The sequence below is a fragment of the Mobula hypostoma genome, chromosome 4, assembly GCF_963921235.1.
Source record: "Mobula hypostoma chromosome 4, sMobHyp1.1, whole genome shotgun sequence".
Taxonomy (NCBI): Eukaryota; Metazoa; Chordata; class Chondrichthyes; order Myliobatiformes; family Myliobatidae; genus Mobula; species Mobula hypostoma.
Window position 1 is genome coordinate 99342110 of NC_086100.1, and position 22621 is coordinate 99364730.

At 42.4% G+C, this 22621-nt stretch overlaps 1 protein-coding gene across 11 annotated transcripts in view; it reads left to right on the plus strand.

The window, feature by feature from the left end:
* LOC134345510 (uncharacterized) overlaps positions 1 to 22621 on the plus strand; it is a 267873-nt gene that overhangs the window by 221396 nt on the left and 23856 nt on the right. For 8 of the 11 annotated variants that reach the window (XM_063046270.1, XM_063046264.1, XM_063046262.1 and 5 more), the window contains 3 exons: positions 8493 to 8604; positions 11468 to 11551; positions 16326 to 16449. In XM_063046270.1, the coding sequence (XP_062902340.1) occupies positions 8493 to 8604; positions 11468 to 11551; positions 16326 to 16449 (320 nt within the window). The other 3 variants (XM_063046271.1, XR_010017712.1, XM_063046269.1) reach the window with 3 other exon arrangements.

Below are 22621 nucleotides of genomic sequence, written 5' to 3' on the forward strand. Positions count from 1 at the left end.
AGTCCCACGGGAACCGGCTGGAGCTGAACTGTAGCCGCACCGTGCGGGTGCCGTAGGTTCGTATTGTGCTGCCATTTGCGGCCCTCAGGGTGGGTCCCGGTTCTCTGTTGTGGGTATCATAACTCGTTGGAGGTAAAACACTGATCTCCGCTCTGGTGTCGACCAAAAAGCAGCGTCCCGACTGCTTGTCCCAGACGTACAGGAGGCTGTCCTGACGGCCAGCTGCCGTAGCGATCGGCGGCAGCTGGGCCTTGGCGTTTCCCGGGAATTTGCAGGGTGGTCTGCAGTGGCGGGCCTCTGTGCCCCACCGCTGGTGGTAGAAACACTATTGTTCGTTGGGCACGCGGCTTGGTGATCTGTGCGACGGGTGCCCCTCTCTCTTTCCTGGCATTCCACAGCACATCTGCTCGAGCCGCCACCTCCCGGGGGTTGCTGAAATCTGCATCGGACAGCAGCAGGCATATGTCCTCGGGCAGTTGCTCTAGGAACACCTGCTCAAACATGAGGCAGGGTTTGTGTCCTTCAGCCAGGGCCAGCATCTCGTTCATTAATGCTGACGGCGGCCTGTCTCCCAAACCATTCAGGTGCATTAAGTGGCGTGCTCGTTCACGCCGTGAGAGTCCGAAAGTCCTTATGAGCAGGGCTTTGAATGCTGTGTATTTGCCGTCCTCCGGGGGGCGACTGTATAAACTCCTCAACTTGTGCAGCTGTCTCCTGGTCGAGGGAGCTCAGCACGTAGTAGTAGCGAGTGGACTCCGAGGTTATCTGCCGAATGTGGAATTGAGCTTCTGCTCGTTCGAACCATAAATGGGGTCGCAGTGTCCAGAAGCTTGGCAGTTTTAACGGAACTGCGTGAACAGATGCGGCGTCAGTCATCTCTGGTCCAAATATCGTTTGGGCCGTCGGGGTCACCAATTGTAGCTGTGTGTTACACACAGCGCTAGAATAACCACACGGAGTCGGTGAGTTAGAGTTGCGATGAAAGAGATTTATTCAAACTTTGTGGCCTGCTTTAAAGCCTTCCCGTTCCTGCCCTCCCTGGGGCGGGATTGCTGTGGGGAATGCATATTCCCAGACCCTTTCCGCGCACGGGACTTTCCCCCTGCTGGTGAAGATGGCCTGGCGCCCTTTTTGGGGCCGGCCTTCTGCCTGCACGCGCTGTTGTGAGCCGGTTCATGTGTGCCAGAAAGTGGGTCGCCACAGTAGCATATTTATTTTAAACAAGAAGAACCAGGAACAAGGGTAATGAGTTTAAGAGCGTGAGTCAGTACATGGAACTACGATGTCGTGGCTATTACAGAGACTTGGCTGTCACAAGGGCAGGAATAGCAGCTGGATATTCCAGGGTTTAGATATTTCAAAAGGAGCAGGGAATGAGGTAAAAGAGGTGAGGGGGGTGGCATTTGTAATTTTGGATTTGGTGCTAGGCAATGAACCAGGTCAGATGTCAGAGCTCTGAGTGGGAGAGCATTTCAGAGACAGAGAGTACAACTCCATCAACTTTATTATAGTCCAGAACATAAGAGGTAGGAGTAGGTCACCTGGCCTGTCAAGCCTGCTTTGTCATTCAATTAAAATCACGGCATCTCTACCTACCTGCCTTTTCCCCATAACCCTTCATTTCCCTACTATACAAAAACCTTGTCTTAAATAATTTACTGAGGTAGTCTCCACTGCTTCATTGGACAGAGAATTCCACAGATTTACCACTCTCTGAGAAAAGCAGTTCCTCCTCATCGCCGTCCTAAACCTACTCTCCCAAATCTTGAGGCTATGTCCCCTGATTCTAGAATGAAACAACATTCCTGCTTCTATCTTATCTATCCCTTTCATAATTTCATATGTTTCAATAAGATCTCCTCTCATTCTGAATTCCAGCAAGTACAGTCCCAGGCGACTCAATCTCTCCTTGTAGACTAGCCTCCTCATCTCTGGAATCAACCTGGTGAACCGCCTCCAAAGACAGTATATCCTTCCTCAAGTAGGAGATGAGACTGCGCATAGTACTCCAAGTGCAGACTCACCAGTACCCTGTACAGTTGTGGCATTACCTCCCTGCTCTTAAGTTCAATGCCTCTAAGCATTGAAGGCCAACGTCACTTAGGCGCTACAGGAGCCTCCGCTCCCACACCAGCAGGCACAGGAAGAGCTTCTTCCCTGAGGCTGTGACCCTGCAGAACCTCACATCACAGCGCTCAGCAGTATTGCACCCATATTTTTATTCGCAGTTATTTTGTAATAACACTATTCTTTATATTTCTGGTTAGATGCTAACTGCTTTTCATTGGGTTTGTATCTGTACTAGGCACAATGACAATAAAGTTGAATCTAATCTAATCTAATTAACCTATCCATATCTCTCTGCAGACTCTCCATATCTTCTGCACAATTTGCTTTTCCACTCAATTTAGTATCATCAGCAAACTTAGACACACTATACTTGGTCTCCTCTTCCAGATCATTAATGTATTTCATGAACAATAGCATGCCCAGCGCCGATTCCTGTGGCACACTTCTCACCACTCATTGCCAACCAGAATAACACCCATGTATCCCAACTCTCTGCTTTCTATTAGTTAACCAATCCTCTATCCATGCTAATACATCACCCAACTCTATGCATCCTTATCTTATGGATAAGTCTTTTATGCAGCACCTTACTGAACACCTTCTGGAAAGCCAACTAAATAACGTCCATTTGTTCCTTTCTATCCACTGCGCTTGTTATATCCTCAGAGAACTCCGGTAAGTTTGTCAAACAGGATCTGCCTTTGCTGAATCCATGCTGTGTCTGTTTGATGGATCCATTTCCTTCCAGATGCCTCACTATTTCTTCTTCTATGATAGCTTCAAGTATTTTCCCAACTGTAGATGTTAAACTAACTGGCCTATAGTTATCTGCATTTTGCCTACACCCTCTTTTGAACAGTGGCGTGACGTTTGCCATGTTCCAATCTGCCTAGAGTCTAGAGAATTTTGGTAAATTCTCTCCGAAGCCTCTGCTATAACTTTTGCCATTTCTCTTGGCACCCTGGGGTGCATTCCGTCAGGACCAGGGGACTGGTCTAGCTTCAGGCCCACAAGTTTGCTCAGCACTGCCTTGGTGAGGGATAGGAGCAGACAGTATAGAAAAGTATTTAAATGTGGCAGGGGGAATTATAGTGGGATTAGTCAGGAACTGGGAAGTGTAAATTGGGAACAGACGCACAATAAAAGTGTGAAAGTTGTTTAGTGAGTTCGTGCTGTGGGTCTGGATAGGTTTGTCCCATTGAGGTAGGGTGAAGAAACTATGGTTCACAAGAGATGTGGAATATAGAGTCAAAAGAAAAAAAAGAAGAAAGGAGGTGTAGGAATCAAGGGTTAAACAGGGCTCCAGAGAGTTACAGGGTGGCTAGGAAGCAGCTGAAGAATGGACTTAGAGCTAGAAGGTGGTGTGAGAAGGTCTTGGAGAGTAGGATTAATGAAATCCCCAAGGATCTCTACATATATGTGAAGAGCAGAAGGATGACTAGAATGAAGGTAGGACCAATCAGAGATAGAAGAGGTAAAGTGTCTGGTGTCGAAAAGGTAGGGTAGGTCCATGATGTATGTTTCACTATTCACCAGTCAGAGGGTAATGTGTGTTTCAGTATTCACCAGTGAGAGGGTAATGTGTGTTTCAGTATTCGCCAGTGAGAAGGTAATGTGTGTTTCAGTATTCGCCAGTGAGAGGGTAATGTGTGTTTCAGTATTCGCCAGTGAGAGGGGGAAACGAGTGTTTCAGTATTAGCCAGTGAGAGAGTAATGTGTGATTCAGTATTCACCAGTGAGAAGGTAATGTGTGTTTCCGTATTCACCGGTGAGAAGGTAATGTGTGTTTCAGTATTCACCAGTGAGAGGGTAACGAGTGTTTCAGTATTCACCCGTGTGAGGGTAATGTTTGTTTCTGTATTCACCCGTGTGAGGGTAATGTGTGTTTCAGTATTCACCAGTGAGAGGGTAACGAGTGTTTCGGTATGCACCCGTGTGAGGGTAATGTGTGTTTCTGTATTCACCCGTGTGAAGGTAATGAGTGTTTCACTATTCACCCGTGTGAGGGTAATGTGTGTTTCTGTATTCACCCGTGTGAGGGTAATGTGTGTTTCAGTATTCACCAGTGAGAGGGTAACGAGTGTTTCAGTATGCACCCGTGTGAGGGTAATGTGTGTTTCTGTATTCACGCGTGTGAAGGTAATGAGTGTTTCACTATTCACCCTTGTTGAGGGTAATGTGTGTTTCTGTATTCACCCGTGTGAAGGTAATGAGTGTTTCACTATTCACCCGTGTGAGGGTAATGTTTGTTTTTAGTATTCACCGGTGAGAGGGTCCTTTAACTTTGTGAGGAAGCATAAAACGGGCTGATATGCTGGACCATATTGATGCTGAGAGAGAGGAAGTACTGGAACCTTTGAAAAGCATTTGGATAGATAAATTCCCAGGGCAAAATGGGGTAACCCCAGGAAGTGAAGGAAGAGATTGCTGTGCCCCTGACAATGATCTTCATATCCTCATTGGCCGCAGTCATAATACCAGATGATTGTATGTTTTATTTGGTTAATAATATAAAGTTCGTAAGATTGTAGATTACACAAAGGTTGTTGGTTGCACCATGACATGATTTGAGAGTTAAAGGACAAAAGTTTAGGGGTAACATGAGGGGGAACTTCTTTACTCAGAGTGGTAGCTGTGTGGAACGAGCTACCAGCAGAAATGGTTGAGGCAGGTTCAATGTTGTCGTTTAAAGTTAAATTGGATAGATATATGGACTGGAAAGGAATGGAGAGTTATGGGCTGAGTGCAGGTCGGTGGGACTAGGTGAGAGTAAGAGTTCAGCACGGACTAGAAGGGCCGAGAAGGCCTGTTTCTGTGCTGTAATTGTTATATGGTTATATGACAGGATGACGCTTTAGATGCAGAGCTGGGATGAGAAGTGGCAGATTGATTTCAACCCAGAAAATTGTGAAGCGGTTCATTGTTGAAGGTCAAATTTGAAGGCAGAATACAGGGTTAATGGCAGTGTGATGGAACAGAGGAGTCATGGGGTCCACATCCATGGATCCCTCAAAATTGCCCTTCAAGTTGATACGGTTGTTAAGAAGGTATATGGTGTGTTGGCCTTCATGAATTGGGGTACTGCGTTCTAGACCTGCAAGCTAAAGTTGCAGCACTGTACAACTCTGGTAAGACCGCACCTGAAATATTGTGTTCAGGTCTGGTTGCCTCATTTTAGGAAGGATGTGGAAACTTTAGAGAAAGTGTGGAGGAGATCTACCAGGATGCTACCTGAATTAAAAGGCCTGTTTCCTGAAGATATTTTTAGTGATCTAGGGCTTCTCTCTGGAGCAAAGAACGATGAGAGGTGACTTGATAGAGGTGTAGATGATGATAATAGGGATAGGTGAGTGGATAGCCAGAGACTTTTTCCAAGGGTGGAAATGTCTAATACAAGGAATTACATCCCTATACTGCATCTTGGGAAATCTGATCATCTCGGTATTCTCCCTGTATACAGGAAGAGGCTAAAGAGCAAAGCTCCAGAAGTAAGGACAACAAAGAGGTGGTTGAGGGAGTCAGATGAGCAGCTATGGGATTGCTTCGAGTTAGTGGACTTGTTCAACGACTCATCAGAGCATCCTAACAAACGGTTGTCACAGACTTTTTATAAAGTCTGGTCTGGTTGAATTTGTCTCCACAAAATCATGTAGAGCTTTCCCCAACCATAAGCCCTGAATGAACCAAGAGATCCACAATCTGGTGAGAGCCAGGACAATGGCATTTGGATCTGGTGACCAAGTAAAATACAAGAGGTCCGTGTATGACCTCTGGAAAACCATCTCACATGAGAAGTGACAATTCCGGATGAAACTAGAATCATAGAAGAATTCTTGACAGCTGTGGCAGGGCTTGAATGCTTTCACCTCCTACAAAGTAAAACCAAGCAACATGTGTGACAAAGTTTTGCTTACAGATTAACTTAATGCCTTTTATGCCACTTTGACTAACAAAATATGGAGGCACCTTAAACTCCCACAGCCCCCAGCAACCCTGTGATTTCAGTCTCAGAGCCCGATGTAAGAACATCCTTCAGAAGTGTAAACTCACGGAAAGCATCCAGCCCAGACGGGCTATCTGACCAAGTACTAAAGACCTGTGCTGATCAACTGGCTGGAGTGTTTACTGATGTCTTTAACCTCTTGCTTAGGCAGTATGAGTTATCCACCTGCTTCAAGCAGGCTTCAATTATACCCAAAAAGAACGTGGTAACCTGCCTCAAAGATTATCATCACAATGGGTGTAAGTACTACTGGACAAAGTACTTTGAGAGGTTGGTGATGAAGCATATCAATTCCTGCCTGAGAAGCGACTTGGATCTGCTCCAACTGCCTTCCATCACAACAGGTCAACAGCATATGCTATTTCATTGGCTTTTCATATCTTGACATTGAAGATACATACATTAGGATGCTCTTCATTGACTACAGTTCTGTATGCAGTACTATGAATCTCTCATATCAGTAACCTAGCCGTCAATACCTCCTGGTGCAACTGGATCCTCGATTTCCTTCCTTGCAGACCCAGTCAGTTTGGATTGGCAACAACATCTCCTGTTGGGAGATTGAAATGGTGCCACAACAACAACCACTCACTCAATGTCAGCAAAACCAAAAAGCTGATTATGCACTACAGGAGGAGGAAACTGGAAGCCCTCCTCAAGGATCAGAAGTGGAGAGGGTCAGCAACTTTGAAATGATAGCACTGCGGAATTTAGAGGATCCGTCCTGGGTCCAGTACGTAACTGCCATTACAAAAAAGGCACAGCAGCACCTGTACTCTTTGAAATTTGCAAAGATTTGGCATGTCATCTAAAACTTTGACAAGCTTCTATAGGTGTGCGATGGAGAGTTGCATCATGGCTTCTTACAAAAACACAGATGCCCTTGAACAGAGATGCCATCAAACGTAGTAGATACAACCCAGTTCATCACAGGTAAAGTCCTCCTCACCAGTGAGCACAAGCAGTGCTGTCACAGGAAAGCAGCATCCATCATCAAGGGCCCCCACCATCTAGACTGCACTTGCTTCTCACTGCTGCCATTGGAAAAGAGGTACCGGAGCCTCAGGCCCCACACCACCAGGTTCAGAAACAGTTATTCCCCTGAAACACTGGGCATTTGAACCAGAGGGAATAACCTCACTCACACCAACACTGAACTGTTCCCTCAACCTATGTTCATCTCATGTTCTCGATATTTATTGCTTATTATTAACTTGTTTTTTCTTTTTGTATTTGCATTGCCTTTTGTACATTGTCCATTTTATTTTGTGCAGTTTTATATTGACTCTATTGTATTTCTTTATATTTGCTGTGAATGCCTGCAAGGAAATGGATCTCAGGGTAGTATATGGTGACATATAGTGCTGTGCAAAAGTCTTAGGCACCCAAGACTCTCTTTTTATATGGTTTCAGATGACATGGCATCCACAGAGCCCTGATCTCAATGTCATTGAGGCTGTCTGTGATAATCTGGAGAGACAGAAGCAAGCAAGACAACCAAAGGCTGCAGAAGGACTGTGGCAAGTATGCCAAGATGCCTGGAACAACCTACCAGCCGATTTTTCTTACAAAACTGCACAACAGTATACATGTACCAAAGAGAATTGATGCAGTTTTGAAGGCAAAGGTGGTCACACCAAATATGGATTTGTTTTTTTAAAATGTTTACTGTTCTTTAGTGATTTTTTTATATTTAGAAACTTTTCAATTTATTACTTTTGAAAGTGTCTTTGCTTTACAGAATTTTTTTGCATGTGTTTAAGACTTTTGCACAGTACTGTATGTGTACTTTGATAATATATTACTTTGAAATTTGTACTTAATTAATTTTAGAGTAGGTTAAAAAGTGGCATAACATTGTAGGCTGAAGCATTATACTATGCTCTAATGCCCAATGTTGTATGTCAGGCAGCATCTTTGAAAGGAAATAAACAGTCACTGTTTTGGGCATTCATCAGGGTCTCTGCCCAAAACATTAACTGTTTGAAGAAAAGTACAGTGGTGATGTCAGAGGTAAATTCTTTATACAGAGAATGGTTGGTACATGGAACATGCTGCAGGGGTGGTACTAAAGGCATTTAAGAAACCTAAATGATGATAGAAAAATGAAAGCTTATGTAGGAGCCACGGGCTAGATTAATCTTAGAGTAGGTTAAAACGTTGGCATAACATTGTAGGCTGAAGCATTATACAATGCTATAATGCCAGATGTTCTATGTCAAGCAGTATCTATGGAAGGAAATAAACAGACACTGTTTTGGACATTCATCTGGGTCTCTGCCCAAAACTTTAACTGTTTGTTCATTTCCTTCGATGCTGTCTGACCTGCTAAGTTCCTCCACCATTCTGTGTGTGTTACTCAAGATTTCCAGCATCTGCAGAATCTCCTGTGTCTGTGATAAATGTACTTGCTTTGCAGATTGATCTATTTATGAATGGAAATCATGTGGAAACACTTAAAGAAGATTTTAACTATCCACATTCGTCTGCGTCAGAAGAAAATGCAGAACAGGAGCAGGATGACCTAATTGGTATGTGAGTGCTGTTTTACCTCATGTAAAAATTGTTAATCAGATTTGTTAACCAGTTTCAAAATTTTCATTCAGATTAATGTAAACACTTAAATAAACATCCATATAAGTATCTGGAATAACAAAGTATTTTTAACAATTAAAAAATTTAAATTAAGATAAAAACAATTATAATGTACCCTTTCAGAACACTCACCTGAAGGATAGATGAAGAGAGGATGCGTCCCCTCAAGAAAGAATGTAGAACTGGAGGTCACTGTTTAAAAGTTGGTTGCCCATTTAAAATATTTTCTCAAGAACTTTTGAATTTCTTTTTCTGAAAGCCTGATGGAAGAAGAAATTTATTTAAGCCAGAGACAGATAAGTGAAAGTTTAAGAAAGTAGATAAGAATATGGAATTGATTTTACAGTTTGATTGAGTGGCAAAGCGGGTTCAAATGACCTACTCCCACTCTTAACTGATGCCGGTTTTACATGTCAAGGTGGCAATGGGGAAGATGAAAGACAGTTCAGATTATGTTGTCTGGGATTTAGACCTTGATCAAGTTTGCAAGATTGTTGGCAAAAATCCTTCGTGCAGTTGCTGCCTCCCTGCAAAGTGAACATTTGGCAGGCTTGTATGTTTTATGAAAACTTCAAAGAACCCACCCCTAGCATTACATTTTGGCATTTTCAATCCCAGTTTTACATTCTTTCACATCATACCATAAGGACCTCGCTTTCACATGGATCATCATCAAACTCGGGAGTGCATGATCTTCTAGCCACATTCTTAACCCTAGTTACTTTCCTATTACAACTGTGCCCATCGTAACACATTATGCACTTTCAGAGGTTACATTTTAGAGGTCAACTTTTATCTTGTCCACATTGTTGAGGATTGTTTACCCCACTGAAACTCCCAAAAATTGTATGGCTGATGTCTGCTAAGCATTCACTTTTCCTACTTCTATTAATTATACTGAAGTTAAAGTTCGTCATATTAAAGAAGACGCATAAGTATTTTGAAATCATCTGCAACAATGTACAAAATAACTTGTGAAGAGTTTAGAAACAAGTGTGTTACAGAGACCTCAACCAAGACAAAGTTATGTTATGTCATAAATGCAAAATACATACTCTGAAAAATCCAAGACATTGTACTGAAATTTGTAAATCTAGGAATACCTGTAAATAAAACAATTTCAAATCTACTAATAGAAAATTTGATTGCGCTTTCTGGTTTAATTTTGAGCATTTTTAATGTTGTCTGTCCATATATCTATGATGTGGCATTTCACCAGGAAAATTAGGAATAATGGTTTTGGTTTTGCAGGTGGAAATGCAGTTTGATTTGTGTGAATAATTCAGTGAAAGAGGTCCTGAAGGAACATAATATCGATTAATTCAAGTGCAAATTAGAACATTTTGCACCATATAGGCAATTTAAAATATAATTTACAGAAAAAGCAACATGACTGAAAGGAAAGGGTAACTGGGAATACGACTCCGAAAGTTACCCAGTGATGAGGATTTCTTCATTTAATACTATATTTTCATCTATTGTAAATTGATTGGTTGAGGTTGAATAGTAAGAATATTCAACAACTGTGTTATCATTATAAGGTTCTCTTTCTATGTAGGTTTAAACTCTTGTTGGTAATTTTTTTTTAACTCCTAGCTATGCTGCACTGTTCAGTGCTGTCCAGGACATGCTGTTCTCTTTACTGTCAGTCCAACTGTACCAATGCTGGATTCTTGTCCATGCACTTCAAAATGAATTGGATGTGTTTTTGAAGACCATAAGACTAAAAGAAATCAAAGTTCAAAGTAGATTTATTATCCAAGTGCATATACTTGTATCAACCTGATTTTCATTTTCTTACAGCATTTCACAGTAGATGCAACAAAACACAATAGAATGAATGACAAACTACAGACAAACTAAGATAGACAAACACCCAATGTGCAAAGGACAACAAGCTATGCAAATACAAAAAGAAAAACAAATAATTAATAAATAATATTGAGAACATGAGTTGTAGAGTCCTTGAAAGTGGTTATGGAATCAGTTCAGTGTTGAAGTTCAGGAGCCTGATGGTTGAAGGGTAATAGCTGTTGTGGCCTATGGCTTCTGTACCCGATGGCAGCAGTGAGAAGAGAGCATGGCCTGGATGGTGGGGTTCCTTGATGATGGACGCTGCTTTCTTGTAGATGTGCTCAATGGTGGGGAAGGTTTTTCCTGTGATGGATCGGGCTGTATCCACTACTTTCTGTAGGCTTTTCTGTTCATGGGCATTGGTCTTTCCACACTAGGCTGTAACGCAACTAGTAAAGAGAGAAATAGAGTTGACTTTGAGGTCAAAGAGGGAAAGTCGCCAGGGTAGTAGTTATCAGCCTGATGCATTTATTCTGCTGCTCTTTCTGCAGGTGGTATTTTCAGCATTTTCTTCTTCATTAATTTCCAGCATTTGCTGTTGACTAGCACTCTTGCTGTTGACTAGCACTCTTGCTTTTGTGTTAGTTATCAATTACATGAATAGATGTGGGCTTAAACCAGCTTGGGATGTTTAGTATCATAGCTAGTTTCTTTAATTTAATCATGTGAAATTAATGTTTTCAGCATTGAAAGAATATTTTTGAATTTCATGGAATATCTAGAAATCTGTTTGTCTCTTACAGGTCATGTGTTTAATTAGTACCCTTTAATTCTGTTTATTTTAATAGATTACATTTGAGTGGAATTTTGAATCCACATCTTGACTTACTAAGAGAGTATTATATTGTATTGTAATGGAATGTAGTTACACAACACAACTTTTGAATCATTGCAGGTCTTCATTTTACATTATCTATGACCCTTGCTTTGATTTAATTTTTTTAGATTTGCCTACTGGCCCTTGCAGCTATCGACTAGAAGAACTAGCCTACACCAGGAGTGGTGACAAAGGCAACACCGCTAACATAGGTAATTCATTTTAGTTGATTAAGTTAAACTGTTGAAATGTGTCACTTCTAAAATAATTCTTCTCTAATATAGTGGCCTGCATTCTGCCCCCTTTCACCACCGGGGCAGTCTCCCCATAGCCTCCTCATTAATTCCCTTCACTCTCAGAAAAAGTGAAATATTCAGTTGTTCATGGCAAGAGGTCACATTTGCCAGACCCTTCATCTAAATTGACCTCTCCCCTTACTTTATTTCCTCAAAATGCATTGGAAATGATTACTAATCTGATTTTTAATACTTGTCATTTACTAATTAAAAATGAACAAGTCAGGTACCTTTCGGAGATGATTTTAAGACTCCTTTCAACATTTTAATGTGACCATTCCTAGGCTACACTGCAATCCACTCTCCAGTCATCCCACATCAACACCGTTCCCTGTAGTATTTCACTGTGAAGGAGCTCAACACCCTGCTCTTTTACTTCTTTCATCCCACCATCCAAGACTCAAAATATCATGTAAAATCATAATTTAATTATACTTCATTCAGTTTAATATACTACCTCATTTCTCAAACTACAGTCTTTCAATACGGAAACCAAATGCAAAATATCATTCAATCTGCAGGCATGACTGAGTCTTCCATTTCATATCATTTTTGTTCTTTGTCACATTCCGTTTTAACCTAGAAATTCTATCATATATGGATATTTCTTTATTTACAAATGACACAAGAGTGTGTTGCTCTAGTAATCATTCTGGCTGTATTTACAGAACATAGAATAGTACAGCACAGTACAGGCCCTTTGGCACACAGTGTTGTGCCGACCCTTAAACCCTGCCTCCCATATAACCCCCCACCTTAAATTCCTCCATATACTTGTCTAGTAGTCTCTTAAATTTCACTAGTGTATCTGCCTCCACTCAGGCAGTGCATTCCACGCTCCAACCACTCTCTGAGTAAAAAATGTTCCTCTCATATCCCCCTTGAACTTCCCACCCCTTACCTTAAAGCCATTTCCTCTTGTACTGAGCAGTGGTGCCCTGGGGGAAGGGGTGCTGGCTGTCCACTCTATCTATTTTTCTTAATATCTTGTATACCTCTATCATGTCTCCTCTCATCCTCCTTATCTCCAAAGAGTAAAGCCCTAGCTCCCTTAATCTCTGATCATAATGATCTCTCTAAACCAGGCAGCATCCTGGTAAATCTCCTCTGTACCCTTTCCAATGCTTCCACATCGTTCCTATAGTGAGGCGACCAGAACTGGGCACAGTACTCCAAGTGTGGCCTAACCAGAGTTTTATAGAGCTGCATCATTACCTTGCAACTCTTAAACTCTGTCCCTCGACTTATGAAAGCTAACACCCCATAAGCTTTCTTAACTATCCTGTCTACCTGTGAGGCAACTTTCAGGGATCTGTGGACATGTACCCCCAGATCCCTCTGCTCCTCCACACTACCAAGTATCCTGCCATTTACTTTGTACTCTGCCTTGGAGTTTGTCCTTCCAAAGTGTATTACCTCACACGTGTCCAGGTTGAACTCCATCTGCCACTTCTCAGCCCACTTCTGCATCCTATCAATGTCTCTCTGCAATCTTCGACAATCCTCTATACCAGGGGTCCCCAACCTTTTTTGCACTGCGGACCGGTTTATTATTGACAATATTCTTGCGGACCGGCCGACCCAGCGGGGTGGGGTAGGTAGGGTTGCCAACGGAGAAGAGTAGTAGTCAAATACGTTGTGTTTACCCCGAGAAAGACTACAATGACCATGAAGCCTTGCGTGGGCACCAGTGCGCATGCATGTACGTGCCGATTTTTTTCTACAGATAGTTTTTGGTGATTCTGTTCGGGAGGGGGGTGTTAATCACGACCGGAATACAGGTGATAAGTGGCTAATACACTCGAAATTTCGTTTCTAAAAGGGTTTATCTAATGAATTTAATATTAAACACACAGCGCTTGAATATAGTGATAAGTCAATTATCAGGGGAGCTTGAAGGGTGTTGAATGAACTTCCAGTAGGAGTGGTAGAGGCAGGTTCGATATTATCATTTGAAGAAAAATTGGGTAGGTATATGGATAAGAAAGGAATGGAGGGTTATGGGCTGAGGGCAGGTCAGTGGGACTAGGTGATAGTAGCGTTCAGCACGGACTAGAAGGGCAGAGATGGTTTGTTTCCGTGCTGTAATTATTATATGGTTATATAAGTCAATAGCATCATAACATTTTAAGTACCATTTGGATATTAAACACACTGCACATATTTTCCCTGTATGGACATATAAAATTATTGCAACACACCAATATCGCTGAATCAGTGGGAGCCCTGGGCTTGTTTCCCTGCAACAAGACGGTCCTATTGAGGGGTGATGGGAGACAGCGATACTCGAAGGGGGTTCCTTATGTCCAGTCTGTTCCGCAATTTAGTTTTCGTTGTATTCATTGCAGAGATATGTTGGAAATGGAAGCAAGGTTTTCAGTGCTTTCATGGCTATCTCGGGATATTTAACCTTGACTTTGATCCAGAATGCCGGCAGAGATGTTATGTCAAACATACTTTTCAGACCGCCGTCACTTGCAAGCTCCAGGAGCTGATCTCCTTCCCGCGCTGACAAGAATGCGTGTGTAATGACCTCGCATTTGTTCAAGTTCAACAGTGCGTGACAGGGAATGAGGAAAGGTGCAGCTGACTCATATCACCAGATTATATCGTTTCCTCGCATCCCAGTAGCACATGCTTTGTGGCCCAGTGGTTGGGGACCGCTGCTCTATACTGTCCACAACACCACCAACCTTTGTCATCTGCAAACTTGCCAACCCACCCTTCTACCCCCACATCCAGGTCGTTAATAAAAATCACGAAAAGTAGAGGTTCTCCCTCCACCATGACCCTCTGCTTTCTGCAGGCAAGCCAATTCTGAATCCACCTGGCCAAACTTCCCTGGATCCCATGCCTTCTGACCTTCTGAATAAGCCTACCGTGTGGAACGTAGGTTTATGCCGATCACAGCATTGTACCTGAACATTTTTGGTCACAATCCGCAATTGTGCATTATGTAGTATAACATGCATAAATAGTAATTATTCAAACATCAAAATCTGATCCTTGCAGCAATCCATGAGCAACACCTTCCCAGTCTAAAAAGGAAATATTTACCCTAACTTTGGCCTTCCATGTGATGCCAGTCTTCAGCCCTCATTAACACACAACCCCTCCCTCCCATGAGAACTTTTCTTGTGCGCCAGCCTATTTATACCTCACCCAATTGAATGCCTCTTAAAATCCATTACAGGTTCTACAGGTTTTCCTCTACTTACTCGGTTGTCCTCAGACAACTCAAGCAACTGATTACTTTCATTCACCCATACAAAGTTATTTGACACTGGTCTTGAGGCGATAGTGAAAGAAAGTCTCTGACAAAGTACAGCAAAGGAACAGGCCCTTCAACCCACAGTGTTTCACAGGACTACTTAAAGTAGTAATTAAATGCCAAACTAAACTAATCTCTTCTGCCTGATCAATGTCCATATCCTAATCCCTCCATTCTGTGTCCATTCATATGCCTATCTTAGAGCCTTATAAATGCCTCTATCATATTTGCATCCACTATTAAACACCTTTTACGTGACTTGATAGAGGAGTGTAAGATGATGAGAGGTATTGATCGTGTGGATAGTCTGAGGCTTTTTCCCAAGATTGTAATGGCTAATACGAGAGGGCACAATTTTAAGGTGCTTGAAAGTAGGTACAGAGATGTCAGGGGTAAGTTTTTTCATGCAGAGAGTGGTGAGTGCGTGGAATGGGCTGCTGGCAACGGTGGTGGAGGCAGATACGATAGTGTCTTTTAAGAGCTTCAAAAAATAGAGGGCTATGGGTAACCCTAGGTAATTTCTAAAGTAAGTACATGTTCAGCACAGCTCTGTGGGCCAAAGGGCCTGCATTGTGCTGTAGGTTTTCTATGGTTCTACACCTGAGGTGTGAGGTGTTATAGCTGGGAGATCAAATGTAATGGGAAAGTACAGTTAATGGCTGAACCCTTAACAATGTTGATGTACAAAGAGGTCGTGGGATAGCTCCCTGGCAGTGGCTGCACACCTTGAAAGGGTGGTAAAGAAGGCACATGGCATTCTTGCCTTTATTTATCAAGGCCTTAAGTTCAAGACTTGGGAAGTTATGCTGCAGCTTTATAAATCCTGGTTAGGCCACATATAAAGTATTGCAATCAATTCTGGTCTCCTCATTATAGGAAGGATGTGGAGGCTTTGGATAAGGTGCAGAAGAGGTTTACCAGGATGATGCTTGGATAAGAAGGCATGTGCTGTAAGATGAGGTTGGTTAAACTTGGATTGTTTCTCTGAAGCAGCAGTTTAGAAAGTTATGAGATGCATAGATAGTCAGCCCGTATCTTCTTTACAGGGTCAGAATGTCTAGTACTAGAGGACATTCATTTGAGGTGAAAAGGAAATGTGCAGGGCAAGTTGTTCAGATGGAGAATGATGGGTGCCTGGAATGCAGTGCCAGGGGTGGTACAATAAGGGCATTGAAGAGGCTTTTTGATATGCACATGAATGAGCAGAGAATGGAGGAATATGAACCATCTGCAAATTGAAGGGATTAGTGTAATTAGGCATCATTAGCTTCATTAGTTCAGCTCTGCATCTTGTGCATCTATGTTCTCTGTTCAGTCAGTCAGCATGTCCTGATTGTGCATTTTCTGGCCTCATAATCACCTGAGATATAACTCATAAGTTTATTTTTACTTTTTTCAATGATTACTTTGTGCAACTAGGTGTCATCGCTCGGCACCCTCTCTATTATCCTTATTTACGGAAAGCAGTGACTGCCAAGGCTGTGGAGGAATATTTCCAGCATTTAATACAGAAGGAAGATTCTGACACAATGATGGTAACCAGGTATAGACTTACAATTACTCCAGGTAATAATGGGGACATACCCATTGTGGCCATTTTATTAGGTACAGCAGTGGAACCCAGTGTGGTGTTCTTCTGTAGGAGCGAGTGTAACCAGTGCCCCACCCTATTGATTGAAAGTGAGTTTTAATCATTATACGGTACGTTCATTAGCCACTGAACTGGGTAGCCTTCTCAGCCTCATTTTTCCTCTGTTTCTATCTCTGTCTGTGGTTCTCTTAACTTTTCTCCAACCCCTAGCTACCCTTTCCAAATAATTATCTTCCCATTATTTTCCACCTTGGCCTCATGAGCTATTTCAGAATTCACAAAACTCTTTAAGGGAGATAAGTAATCTGAAAATGTGTCTGGCTGTGAAGAAGAAGATCTCCCTCCAGCAATCATCAGCAAACTTTCTATAGTATACCTAGGTTGCAGGTCTCATGCATTAAAGTTGAAAGGATTTCCTTGTGACCTGGAGAACTTTGGAGAATTGATGGAGAGGTTCTCTGAAAACTCATTTCACCCCTAATATCAAATTACAAATGACATCAGTCTTTGGTTGGTGCTGCTCGCAACCTGTGCAGCAGATATATTAAATGAGAAAAGCTGGCTACTAATATTGTTTACAGAAATCGGGAAATGTTCATCATTCTGTAAAACTTGTTCTAGATATTGCACGAACCAGGATAGGGCTCAAATAGATAACTTCCATTATATTTAACTCAATTCTCCTTACTTGGAAAAGATGGTCACTTGGGAGAATGGGCAAATCTTATCTAGACAAATTTAAGAAAAGTACAGGAAAGATATAAGGGCAAGAAGAATATGATATAGGACAGCTAATACATGCTTTGTCACAAACAAGAAAATCTGTAGATGCTGGAAATCCGAGCAACACACACAAAATGCTGGCCGGGCGGCATCTATAGAAAGGAGTACTGTCGATGTTTCAGGCCGAAGCCCTTCAGCAGAGCTGGATTAAAAAAACAGAGGAGTAGATTTAAAAGATTGGGGGAATGGAGAGAGAAACACAAGGTTATAGATGAAACCTGAAGGGGGGAGGGATGAAGCAAAGAGCTGGGAAGTTGATTGGTGAAAGAAACAGAAGGCCATGGAAGAAAGAAAATTGGGGAGGAGTGCCAGAGGGAGGTGATGGGCGGAACAAGGAGATTAGGTGAGAGAGGGAAAAGGGGATGGTAAATGGTGAAGGGGGGTGCGGGTGCATTACCGGAAATTCGAAAAATCATGTTGAAGGCTACCCAAACGGAATATAAGGTGTTGTTAGGGAGCATCTGTGGAGAGAGAAAGAATGTTATGTAGGATCTGGAGGCGTATGATTTTACAGCAGGAAATAAGCTTGTCCATATTGCCTGTCTGAATTACTCCCATATGCTTGCATTTGTCCCTTATCCCACTAAACGTTCCCTATCTGTACCTGCTCAAATATAATTCAAACATTGTAATTCTACCCACCTCTGTCACTTTCTTCTGGCATCTCTTTCCATATAAAAGTCAGGAAGTGGAAAGGGGTTAAGGAGACAGTGCAGAGCACCCCTGTGGCCACCCCGCCGCCCTTAACAACACGCCTATCACTTTGGATATTGCTGGGGGGTGGGGGGCTGAGAAGAATTGCAGTGGTAGAGTCTCTGCACTAAGGCTGCTTCTGTGGCTCAGAAGGGGACGGGGGAGAAGAGATACATTGCAGTGTTAGGGGAATGACAGGAGGCTCTGTGGGCGAGAATGGGGTTTCTGCATGGTATGTTGCCTCTCGGGTGCCAGGGTCAGGTATATCTCGGATCGAGTCCTCAGCATTCTTAATTGTTTAGGAGGAGTGACAAGGTTCTGCATCGGGAGTTCAGGGAGTTAGGTGCCAGAACAGTTAGTGAAGAGGTTGTGGAGGCATTGTGTTGGTAAGACCCCAGACAAAGTTAGGAATGAAAAGGTTGAGTATGGTGTGAGTAGTGTCCCAGGCTGCGTATATTTCAATGCGAGAAATATCATTAAAAAGATGGATGATCGTGCTGAAGATGAGGTAGCTGCTCTACAAGCAGGCAATGTGCTGAGGAGAGACTGTTGATAGGGCAAAATTGCAGCCAACAGTATGAGTGCAATGTAAAAGGCGGACAAAATCGAAAAGGGTGATTACAGGATTGAAGGTATGATATTTGAATGTACGCAGTATATGGAATAAGCTAGAAGAACTTGCAGCATAGCTGCAAATTGGCAGGTATTACGTTGTAGGCATCACTGAATCATGGCTGAAAGAAGGTTATAGCTAGCCAATAAATTTAAGTAGGAGACAAAAAGTTTCTTCAGATATAATAAGTGTAAAAGAAAAGAAAGAGTGGATATTGGACCAGTGGAAAATGATGCTGGAGAGATAGTAATGGGAGACAACAAATTGGCGGATGAACTGAATAAGTATTTTGCATCAGTCTTCATTATGGAAGACACTAACAGTATGGTGAAAGTTCCAGGTGTTGGAGGTATGAAGTGTGTGAAGTTTCTTGTGAAACTGAAAGGTCTGAAGGTAGATAGTCACCTGGACCAGATGGTATACACCCCAGAGTTCTGAGAGAGTGGCTGAAGAGAACTAATGTAACTCTAGATTCTGGAATGGTTCCAGAAGGCTGGAAAATTGCAAATGGCACTCCACCCTTCAGGAAGGGAGAGAGGCAGAAGAAAGGAAATTAGAGGCCAATAAGTCTGATCTCAGTGGTTGGGAAGATGCTGGAGTCGATTGTTAAGGATATGGTTTCATGGTACTTGGAGGGACATGATGAAAAAAAAGGCAGTTTTTCCTCAAGGGAAAATCTTGCCTGACAAATCTGTTGGAATTATTTGAAGAAGTAACAGGCAGGAGAGACAAAGGAAAATCGGTTGATGTTGTGTACTTGGGCTTTCAGAAGACCTTTGGCACATGAGACTGCTTAACAAGCTACGAGCCCATGGTATTATAGGAAAGATTCTAGCATAGATAAAGCAGTGGCTGATTGGCAGGAGGCAAAGGGTGGAGATGAAGGGAGCCTTTTCTGGTTGGCTGCTGGTGACTAGTGGTGTTCTACAGGTTGGGACTGATTCTTTTTTTTTACATTATATGTCAATAATTTGGATGATGACTTAGACAGATTAGGAGAATAGGCAAAGAAATGGCAGATGGAATAGTTTTGGGAAGTACATGGTCATGCACTTAAGAAGAAATGAAAGGGTTGACTGTTTCTAAATGGAGCGAAAATACAAAAACTGAGGTGCAAAGGGACTTGGGAGTCCTTGTGCAGGATTCCCTAAAGGTTAATTTGTAGGTTGAGTCTGTGATGAGGAAAACAAATGCAATATTAGCATTCATTTCAAGAGGACTAGAATATGAAAACAAAGATGTAATGTTGAGACTTTATAAAGCACCAGTGATGTTGCGACAGGCACCCATCCACATCAGTTTCCGGGGTTTAGACACTCTAACTCCCTGGAATATGGATAGCTGACATGGCCCCTTTAAAGATTCAGTACCGACCCGCGAATTGGCAATCATGGTTTGAGCATCAAGAATTGAGTATTTAAGGAGCATAGGAACTGAGGTTCAGGGTTCAATCGTAAGCCTCACTAGTGATTTAGTCTAGTTTGTTTTGTGCTCAGTTCTCGATCCATTTTGATACCGTGTCTCAATCCTTGCTTCGGACACTCCAGCATTTGGGTCCAAGCCATCCTTGTCACAGTATAATTGAGCCAACATGGACTCAGCAGTTCCGTGTATCATCTGTGGCCAGCCACAGTGAGAATATTTCAAGACAGATTCTGGAGATACATGACCTCCAGGTTGCCTTGAGAGAAGCCAAAGTCACTTGGGTGAGGCTGTCTTTCGCTCTGTGGACCCAGTCGATCTACGAGCCCGGAGAGATCTGATGGTGATGCAGGTTCTTGCTGCAGCTTTCTTGTCCACTGTTGATTAGTGTTTGAACTCCAGCCATCACAGTTCCATTTCAGTTACTAGCTCTAACATCGCACCAGATAACAATCTCCACTACTATTCAAATTGGTGAAGATCTAAGTCGAGTAAATATCTATAAACCTCCAAATGAGGAATGGCCAATTCCACTGTTACCAAAAATCAAACACCAAACAATATTCCTCGGAGACTTTAATAGTCATCATTCAGATTGGGGATATTCAGAAAACAACACAGCCAGATATGTGATCAGTCATTGGGCATTTAATAACAACCTATGATCCTAAAAATAAAGGGACATTCTTCTCAGCTAGATGGCAACAAAATTACAGAACACACCTCTGTTTTGTAACAACAGTCAACTTGACCAGCAACATGAGAAATCCTTGGTGATTTTCCTCGTAGTCAGCACAGACCCGTGCTAATAATGGTTGGATCCCAAATCCCACTCATCTCTCCATCCCAAATCTCAGATGGAACTTCAGAAAAGCAAACTGAGAAAATTTCATCTTGCAAATCAACAATTTGTAGTGAAATACTACCCACCACTGAAAATTTCCTCCGATTTCATAGGCTCATGCTAAAATGTGCAAAAGAGGCAATACCAAGAGGTTATTGACAAGAATACATTCCTTGTTGGTCTAAAAAAGGTGAGGAACTACTTAGAGTTGTAGAACAACAGGCGACACGACTACAGCTAATGATCTCCTCAGATCACTCCACAACAACAGATGAAATAGATGGATGGAAACTGTCGAAAACATGGACTTCACTCATTACAGCAAACCTGCATGGACCCTCCTCAAAAACCTAGATCCTGACACAGCACCAAAGCAACAAGCCAATTATCCAGTCATGCAGACACAGTAGCAAAACACAGATAAGGCACTGGTGCAGCTTCATAAAGGCTCAGCATCACATCCTTGCTCTTATATTCTAAACCTCTTGAAATTAATGCTAACATTGCATTTGCCCTCCTCACTACTGACTCTACCTGCAAGTTAACCTTTAGTTTGTTCTGTACAGAGACTCCCAAGTCACTTTGCATCTCAGATTTTTAGGTTTTATCTCCACTTAGAAAATAGTCTGCACATTTATTTCTTCCTTTCTTTTTTTTTTGGCGTGTGCCTGCATGCGTGCGAGTCTGTGCGTCTGCGTGTGCTTGCGTGTGTCTGTGATGATGTCTTTTTCATGGGTTTTACAAGGCGCGGAGCAAGAGAGAGACTGTGTGACACCCCACTCCTCACACAGACATTTTCGCAGTATTTCCCCTTTACTTTACGAGGTCGAGTTGCGATCTCACCACTCAACCCGGCACAGATGGAAAGCGTACTCAGGAAAGGACCCAACTGGATTCGAACCCGGGAACCTCTGCTCCTGGGTCCGGCGCCAATGTTATTGCACCACCAGCTGGTCCTGCACATTTATTTCTACTACCAAAGTGCATGACCATGCATTTTCCAACATTGTATTTCATTTGCTACATTCTTGTCCATTCTCCTAATCTGTATAAGACCTTCTGCTTCCTTCCTGTTTCCTGAAGACTTCCTGCCCCTCCACTAATCTTCATCTGCAAATTTGGCAACAGAGCCATCTATTCCATCATCTAAATCATTGATATACAGCATAAAAAGAGGCAGTCCCAACACCAACCACTGCAAAACACCACTAGTCTCTGGCAGCCAACCAGAAAAGGATCTTTTTATTCCCACTCACTGCCTCCTACCAATCAGCCAACACTCTAACCATGCCAGTAACTTTCCTGTAATACCATGGGCTCTTAACTTGGTAAGCAGACTCATGTGTGGCACCTTGCCAAAGGCCTTCTGAAAGTCCAAATATACAACTTCCACTATATCCCCTTTATCTATCCTACTTGTAATCCCCTCAAAGAATTCCAACAGGTTTGTCAGGCAAGATTTTCCCTTAAGGAAATTATGCTGGCTTTGTCCCATCTTGTCCTGTGTTACCATGTGCACCATAACCTCATTGTTAACAATTGACTTCAATATCTTCCCGACCACTGAAGTCAGACTAACTGGTCTATAATTTCCTATCTGTGGCCTTCCTCCTTTCTTAAAGAGTGGAGTGATATTTGCAATTTTCCAGTCCTCTGGTACCATCCCTGAGTCCAATGATTTTTGAAAGGTTAGTATGTCTCCACAATCTCTACCTCTTTCAAAACCCTAGGGTGCAGTTCATCTGGTCCAGGTAATTTATGTACCTTTA